General features: G+C 52.2%; 2 protein-coding genes across 2 annotated transcripts; one reads left to right on the forward strand and one right to left on the reverse strand.

Annotated features, from left to right (window-relative positions):
- The first annotated feature begins 659 nt into the window (after positions 1-659).
- RGP1 (RGP1 retrograde golgi transport homolog (S. cerevisiae)) lies at positions 660-4,531 on the forward strand. Its single transcript, XM_006863087.1, has 8 exons — positions 660-817; positions 1,191-1,327; positions 1,597-1,680; positions 1,791-1,940; positions 2,542-2,688; positions 2,902-3,029; positions 3,242-3,431; positions 3,917-4,531. Exons 1-8 carry the CDS (start codon positions 702-704, stop codon positions 4,138-4,140), a joined length of 1,176 nt encoding a protein of 391 aa, XP_006863149.1. The 5' UTR covers positions 660-701; the 3' UTR covers positions 4,141-4,531.
- MSMP (microseminoprotein, prostate associated) lies at positions 4,256-5,493 on the reverse strand. Its single transcript, XM_006863086.1, has 3 exons — positions 5,241-5,493; positions 4,901-5,009; positions 4,256-4,544 (listed from the first exon to the last, which is right to left on the reverse strand). Exons 1-3 carry the CDS (start codon positions 5,368-5,370, stop codon positions 4,364-4,366), a joined length of 420 nt encoding a protein of 139 aa, XP_006863148.1. The 5' UTR covers positions 5,371-5,493; the 3' UTR covers positions 4,256-4,363.
- Positions 5,494-7,997: the final 2,504 nt, after the last annotated feature.

Below are 7,997 nucleotides of genomic sequence, written 5' to 3' on the forward strand. Positions count from 1 at the left end.
TCCCGGGGCCAGCCCGCAAGGCACCGCCCCCGGGACCGGCCCGGGAGCTGGCGGTGGCGGGCGGGGCGGGCCGGGGGCCCTGAGCCGCGACACCAGACCCTCCAGGGTTGGGCACCGGGTCCCGCCGGCCGGCGTCCGGGGCGGACTCTGCGCTCAGGTTCCGGCCTGTGGGAAGGTGACCCAAGGCGGGGGAACCGCTCGAGCCCTTCCCGGTCCAGCCAGCAGGGCGCTTCCGGCCGGAAGGGACTCAGTGGGAGTGCAGAAGGGAAGTCCCGCCTCTGCCGCGCCGTTGTCGCGGGGAAGACTGCGACACACCTGGCTGGGTCCTAGAGGGTCGGGCAGGTGAGGGCATCGATGTGCCGTTTTCACCGTGTGAGGTGGCGGGCGTAGGGGCTCGAGGGGACGGATGGGTGGTCGTGGCCTTGGGCAGGGGCCTTTAGGTAATGGGGCGGAGACTGGCCTGGGGTTCCCGGCGGAGAAAGGGAATAACCTAGAGCTCAAAGGGGCGAGAGTCTGGGATCCTTCTCCCAGAACTGTACTGATTCAGCTGCCTGCCGCCTGCCGCCTGCCCACTCCCCAAACCGTGGTGTAGACCACCACCACAGGTCTCACCCTCCGGGTTCTGGCCTCAGACAACCTTTCATGCTATGTGCTGACTTCCGATCCCCCTTATTTTCTTCTAGGTCTAATCACGAACTGCCATGATTGAAGTGGTAGCAGAGCTGAGCCGGGGTCCTGTGTTTCTGGCGGGGGAGGCACTGGAATGTGTGGTGACCGTCACCAACCCCCTGCCTCCCACGGCAACTTCTGCCTCCAGGTGAGGATGCTGATACTGAATGAAGAAGCTGGCGCATCCCACCTCCAGTGTTAGTCTGCAGCTTAGGGCTGCCCTGTAGCTACACCCATCCACTATCTGCTTATTCATTGTGCCCTCATTGTAGGAAAAGAATATTTAACAGACAATGTGTATGACATAGTCCTCCTTTCCCTCCCCCCTTCTCCATGTCCGTTTATACCCATTATGTACTTCTCTCCGTTTAGTGGTTTCTTTGGGAGACAGGGAGTGTCTGGGTTTCCCGATCTCTAGGACTGCTGTCTCACCTTGTTTCCTGACAGTGTGCTAGGGAGTTGAGAGAGCATTTGTGAGATCAGAGACTGCCCTCTGAAGCCGCCTTTTCCTCTTCCCATAGTGAAGCTCTGGCCTGGGCCAGTGCCCAAATCCACTGTCAGTTCCATGCCAGTGAGAGCCGAGTAGCACTGCCTCCTCCTGACTCCAGTCAGCCTGATGTTCAGCCTGAGAGCCAGACGGTCTTTCTGCCACACCGAGGTTACATGGGGCATTGTCATCAAAGGGTGCTATTGTTAAGTTGGGTCCTTAGAGTTGCTGTCACATTGGGGGTGTGTGTGTGTGTGGGGGTGAAATGGCCTCTTTAAGGGTTTCAGATTATGTTCCTATCTCACACCAGAAGAAGAAGGGGAGCTTAGCTTGGGCTGCCCTTTGTTAGCAGCCCTTCCGTGCCCCTACTTGCTTGCTGGTCCTGTACAAGTTCCTAGACAACAGGGTCATGACATTTCAGATGGGCTTTTCTCTTTTAGGAGAGAGAGGTCAATGCATCCTTTCTACTCCACCGAAAATCCTGTTCTGTGACTTGAGGCTAGAGCCTGGAGAGTCCAAGTCATGTAAGTGATTGCCCACCCCACCCACTGCCCCACTCTCCCCCCGGATTGCCTTCTAAGTCCTGGAGGGGGGACTCCTCTGGCTACACTGCTAACTACTACTTCCCAACCAGACTCCTACAGTGAAGTCCTGCCCATAGAGGGACCACCCTCCTTTCGAGGTCAGTCAGTCAAGTACGTCTACAAACTGACCATTGGCTGCCAGCGTGTCAACTCTCCCATCACTTTACTCAGGGTTCCTTTGAGGGTGCTTGTGCTGACTGGTAAGTAAGGGTTTCCAGAGGGAAGGGATGGGGAAGAGGCTCACCAAAGCAGAAATTGTGTAAAGGAGTTCATAAGAGGTGATGAAGGGAAGTTTCTGGGTCTTCTGGAGGTGCTAGACCAGGGGTGAGGAACCTTTTTTCTGCCAAGATTTATAATATCATTTGTGTGCCATGCAAAACTATCAACTTAAAAATGAGTCTGCTATATTTGGTCAAATATTTAATCCACTCACCCCTAATGTGATGGTATAGTGAGCACTGTGGGATAAAGCACTGGACCACAAGTTCGGTTTGAACCACTAGGTCGGCGATTCAGACTTACCAGGCACTCTTCAGAAACCCTATACAGGACCACTGTGAGTTGAAACCAACTTGATGGCAGTTAACAACAGTGTGATGGCTGAAACTGGTTGCCTTGGCAGGGCCAGACCAGATGTTCCCCCACCCCTGTGCTCGAGTTAGAGAAGTCCAGTTCTGGAGAATAGGCTGACATGAGAGCTTTACTCCTTACTTTCATCTCTCACAGGTTGCAATCTATAACCCTCACCTCTACTCCCATTTCTGTCCCTCCTATCAACTTTTCCATTCATTCTCTCTCTAGGTCTTCAGGATGTCAGGTTTCCCCAGGATATGGCTGTGGCCCCATCCAGTCCATTCTTGGAGGAGGATGAAGGTGGAAAGAAGGATTCCTGGCTAGCTGAGCTGGCTGGGGAGCGCCTCATGGCTGCCACATCCTGCCGCAGCCTCCGTGAGCATCCTTTCTGAACTGTTGCACCTTACCCCTCCCCTCATGGTATTCCTGTCTCACGGACAGATTTTCTTAACCACTACATTCATTAGTGAGGATCCACTGATAGCTCACACCAGATTGTAAAGAAAAGCCCCACCTTTTTGTCCTAGTTTCTAGTCTTGGGCATTTGCCAGTGTGGACTCCAGACTTACATCTTTCTATTCTCCCTAGATCTGTACAACATCAGTGATGGCCGAGGGAAAGTCGGGACATTTGGCATCTTCAAATCTGTATACAGACTTGGCGAGGACGTGGTGGGGACTTTAAACTTAGGGGAAGGAACCGTAGCTTGTTTGCAGGTAAGTAAGGAGAGGGCTCCTGGGATACTAGGTCTGGAGAGGGCTAGGATGGAGAGAGGAGACTAGCCTGCATGAAGAGAGGTGCTGTGTAAAAGTGGAGAGTGGGTTCACCCAGGGTCCCTTTCATAGGTTAAACAGCTGAGGTCGGGCTTCTCTCACCTGGTCAGCACGCCCTGATGTCTGCTGGCCTGAACCTTTCTCCTTGCTCCCAGTTTTCAGTAAGCTTGCAGACTGAGGAACGGGTACAGCCTGAGTACCAGCGGCGTCGCGGGGCAGGGGGTGCCCCTGCTGTTTCCCATGTGACTCATGCCCGACACCAGGAGTCCTGCCTGCATACAACCAGAACGAGCTTCTCCCTCCCCATCCCTCTCAGCTCCACCCCAGGCTTCTGCACAGCAGTTGGTGAGACTCCGATCACTATGGGGAGGAGGGAGGAATGAGGGTCAAGTTCTGTGCTTAGGCAGAGTGTGATGGATTCTGATTTCCTATCACACTCCCAGATATACCCACCCTGGCTGCCTTCTGAAACCGTCCTTCAACCTCTACTCCTGTTTCCTAGACACACTGACCACTGAACTCTTATCAGCTTTGCAGCTCTCCTTCCCCACCCCTACCTGTTGGAACACTTCAAACTACCTCATCTTGACTGTCTCACTCCTAGGCTTTTAGGGACTTGACTCTGCTAGGCTTTTCTCACTTCTCTGGTTAATGCACAGCTGCCTTTAGAAAAACCCTTGGTGCCAGCTCCCTGCCCTGTGACATCTCACCTTCTTCCTGAATACAGCTTCTCATCACTAACCACATCCTGTCATTTGCCTTTTACTCCTGCTGGCTTCTAATGCCTCTACCTTTGTCTCGTTGTTTTTGTTTTTTTTTTACCCTTCTAGTGTCCCTGAAGTGGCGATTGCATTTTGAGTTTGTCACATCCCGAGAGCCAGGTTTGGTGCTCCTGCCCCCCATGGAACAGCCTGAGCCTGCCACCTGGACAGGGCCTGAGCAAGTGCCCGTAGACACCTTCAGCTGGGACCTCCCCATCAAGGTGCTGCCTACGAGCCCCACCCTGGCCTCATATGCTGCCCCAGGCCCTAGCACCAGCACTATCACCATCTGAAACTGGCCCAACTGTCCATTTGCCTTCAGGACACTGAGAATGCAACACCTGGACTTTAGTAGGGTCCACTGTTTCCACTTGGGGCGCAGAGGCACGGACAGTAAGAGGCAGACTGTCAGCTCTAGTATTAATTTATTTATTCAGAATAAATTGGCAGCTGCTAGTGGTTTCCCTGGAAGTGGCAGCAGCAGTGGGCAATCAGCCGAAGGATGATCAGTTGAGTTTAGCTGGAGCGGGGAGCAGGAACCACAGGATCAGGAGTGTTAGCTGAGCCCCACTCTGGGTTGGGTCTTCCCCCTTTACAAGGCAGCCGAGGGTCAGATTTTTGAACCAGAGAGAACTGGCAGGTTCCTGCCTCCTGACGTACCTCACACCCATCAGGGAAATCGATGGGATGCTGGGACCTAAGGAACCAGAGGATGGGGAAGGAATCAACAGAGTGAAAGGCCACCTCTATCCCTGCCCACAACCCTCTCTCCCAGCAGTCCTCCCAGATCTTCCGTACTGTGTCCTGGCTCCCCCCATTAAGCTCTAACTTAACCTTATATGGACTTTGTCATCATTTCATTGCAGGGATATTTTCCTTCCAGATACACCCTTGTCTCCCTCACTCTGCAACCTGTTAACTTTCTTTTTCACACTCTTACTGGTACCTTCAGTTTGGGCTCAACTTTTCTGTTCATTCTCACATCACAGCCTTCTAGTCACTCCCTGGCTGTCCCTCAGTCCCTCATGTCACTGGCCATCCTTGGTCACTCACGTGTCACAGCAGCCCACACCGACAGGATGCAGACAGGTGCAATGGAAACAGTCCTTGCGGAGCCAAGACTCACCCAGGGTGAAATATTTCCCCTCATAGTGACAGGGGGCTAAGGGAAGAATGGCAAATGTTAGTGTGGTGGGGAACGGTGGAAGAAGCAAACCCCTCTGGTCTGACATGGAAGCAAGTAAGAACACACTCCCTCATATTTTGTTTCATTTTCTGCTTTAGAACTGGGGGAAGGAGGGTAGCTATCCTGACGTTCCAACATAGGTTGATCAGTAGCCCCTCACCCCTAACTCTGTTCTTTATCTCTTCCTAATACCTCCCCCCGCTTTACCTTGAGCTTGGAAGTAGCACTTGCTGTGGACTCCTGGGTGCTGGAGGAGTAGAGAGATCACCAAGCAGATGAGCCCCTGGCCTCTCAGGGTTCCTTTGGCCTGTCTAGCCCAGAGCATCCTTGGGGCCATTCCTGCCTGCAGCACTGCGCTCTTGGACCCTTTGTGGCTTCTGCCTCCTTGGTTTCTTCTTGTTTCTTTCCTTGAATTTCTTTCTCCCCTGGGCTCCTGTCTCACACCATCTCAGTGCCCTCTGCTCTCCCAGGCTTGGTGATGTTTATAAAGTGAGGACCCTGGCCCCCTGCTGAGCAGAGCTGGAAAAGCTGTAAGTCTGCTTCCTGAGGTGAGGGCATGAAAACAAGAGGCCTAGCTTTAACAAGCTGTGAGCGCTGATTCATGCCCCAACATAGCTAGGGGAGGGAGGTGACCGTGGAAGGGGCACTGGACTGGGCACTTCCTTACTAAGGAGTTGGGAGGGGTGAGGGCCCCCAGGTGGTCCCCAAATCTCTTCTTTGGCCTGTACAGAAGGAAGCATTCCACTGCCCCCCTCCCCCCAGCTCCAGGGGTGTGTATGCTGGGATCCCTGCCTGGACCGGAGGGAGGCATTTCCTGGGGATGGCGAATCCTGTGCCCTAGCCAAACCAAGGAGCTGAAGTGGGGTGCGACAGCCAGTCTCCAGGAGAGGGAGCAGCCACCTGGAGTGCAGGATGCATTTCCCCCCAGACCCTGGGGCATGGTCTCCTTGAAGTAGCCTAGAGACAGGGCTGCCCCTCCTAGCTGGGGAAGGGTCTCCAGAACAGAACTCTCCATTGTCCCTTACTACCCTGAGACCAGGCAGATGCAAAAGCCTACCTGGGGATGGTTCTCCCCTCCCTTTCAGAGAACAGTTCCTCTAAATGTGCTAGTGGTACAAGTCTAACTTCACAGAGGTTCCCCTCTTTCTTCAACAGGATGGAATGAGATTTTAGAAATTTATTCTCTGAAATCCCCTTTTAAATTCTGTGAAAGTTCTGGAGGGCTTCAAGATGGCTGATTAAGAGCAGAGGCGGTGGCGTCAGACTTTTTGCATTCGGTTCTGACTCCACTAGCTGTGCACCTGAGCAGACTGTTTCACCTCAGCCTGTCTCCTCATCTTTAAAATTGGAGATAATAATGCCAGCTCGCAGGCTTGGTATGAGGACTAAATGAGATAATACATGTAATGTTCTTAGCACTGTCTCTGGCACATTGTTGCTGTTGTTAAGTGCCATCGAGTCGGTTCTGACCCATAGCGACCCTGTACAGGGTTTCCGAAGGAGTAAATCTTTACAGATTAGAAAGCCTTATCTTTCTCCCGCGGAGTGGTTGGTAGTTTTGAACCGCTGACCTTAAGGTTCGCAGCCCGATTTGTAACCACTACGCTACCAGAGCTCCTTAGCACATAGCCCTCAGAAAAAAAGAGTTCCTCTGATTGATGCAAGACCCCAGAGACTTTGCTTTGTTTGGATGCTATTTAACAGCTCTGTGTACACAACTGAAGGTTCTTTTGGAGGCTGCTACTCCTGGCATAGACTGTCCTGTCACATACTCCATGTTATTCCTACCACTGCCTTTAAATACAAATGCCTCCAAGAGAATTTTTGTTTTGGTCCTTGTAGCCTTGAAATTCTGAATGTGTGGTTTAAAATCAGTGGTTCTGATTTAACTGTTCTTGCTTTCCCCAGGTCAAACCCATCACCTCTCTCTTGGGAAGTCCCAGAGTTAGAGTTTTCCAGCTTGCTCCCATTTCTTTCCATCCCCACCCACATGGAACTCTTACGTTCTCCTCACCGTCCATTCTAATGCTAGCCATCTCTTTGATATAAGGCTGCTTGCAAACTGGATTTTTTTTTCCCCACTTTAATATACTTCAAAGACCCATTTTCCAACTATTCTTATCTACAGGGTAAGGTCACTTAGGCATTGATCCCATTTTTCCCGTAGGCTCCAGTCCCATTTATTCCAATACCCTCTGCCCTCAATGGATAAGATGCAGCTATTTCAGCCTTTTCCAGGGAGCCCCCCTGCCTCTCAACTGTTCAGAAACAATTTCAGTTTACTGCAAGCTCCCTAACCAACCTCTTCCAGAAAGAGCACTTAGATTGAGGGAATTTCAAAATGTACCACACATTCACCCTAGTTTGGTTTCAGCCCCTTTCCAAAGGGCCAAAAAGAAAGATAAAAAAACTCAACTCTGTAGCAGGGTGGCCTGATGTTGGCTATGTGTGGGCATGGCCTTGGCCTCCTGTTGTCTGGAGCAGGTGAATTAGAAGGCCTGTCTTGCACAAGGACCCAGAATCCCAGTGTTCAGTAGCTTTGCTGCTGCTGGGAGGGGGATTCAGCTGAGACCCTGGAAGGCTGGGCCGTGACTACTCTGCTCCTACAACCCAGAGCCAGCCCAATAGGGGGAGAATGAGAGCGAGAAGCTATTGAGCCTGAAGGTGGTAGTGGTAAAAGGTGAAGGGGCTACCGTGGTGAGGGTAGGATCCGTGACAGAGACTGAGAGGGGACTTTGGAAAACAGGGGTTGAGCCAAAATTCCTCTCCTAGAAGTTGGGAGCAGCAGGGAGGTGGTTGGACCAACTTGCATGCCTGTGGGTATGTGCACAGCTATGTGTGTGATGTGTACTTCCTTCAGGCTGTGTGTGTGGGGTGGTGGTGGTAGTTTTGTGCCATGGAACTGGTTCCCACTCAGAGTGACCGTGTACAGGGTTTCCGAGGCTGTAAATCTTTACAGGAGCA

The sequence above is a fragment of the Chrysochloris asiatica genome, unplaced genomic scaffold, assembly GCF_000296735.1.
Source record: "Chrysochloris asiatica unplaced genomic scaffold, ChrAsi1.0 scaffold00053, whole genome shotgun sequence".
NCBI lineage: Eukaryota > Metazoa > Chordata > Mammalia > Afrosoricida > Chrysochloridae > Chrysochloris > Chrysochloris asiatica.

Excerpts from the sequence above, each read along its gene's own strand:
- RGP1 (XM_006863087.1), top strand. The coding sequence starts at position 702 with ATGATTGAAGTGGTAGCAGAGCTGAGCCGGGGTCCTGTGTTTCTGGCG. Across the intron at positions 818-1,190 it reads ACGGCAACTTCTGCCTCCAG|TGAAGCTCTGGCCTGGGCCA; the intron begins GTGAGGATGCTG and ends CTCTTCCCATAG. Across the intron at positions 1,941-2,541 it reads GAGGGTGCTTGTGCTGACTG|GTCTTCAGGATGTCAGGTTT; the intron begins GTAAGTAAGGGT and ends TTCTCTCTCTAG.
- MSMP (XM_006863086.1), bottom strand. The coding sequence starts at position 5,370 with ATGGCCCCAAGGATGCTCTGGGCTAGACAGGCCAAAGGAACCCTGAGA. Across the intron at positions 5,010-5,240 it reads GTGCTACTTCCAAGCTCAAG|CCCCCTGTCACTATGAGGGG; the intron begins GTAAAGCGGGGG and ends TTCTTCCCTTAG. Across the intron at positions 4,545-4,900 it reads GGTGTGGGCTGCTGTGACAC|GTCCCAGCATCCCATCGATT; the intron begins GTGAGTGACCAA and ends CTGGTTCCTTAG.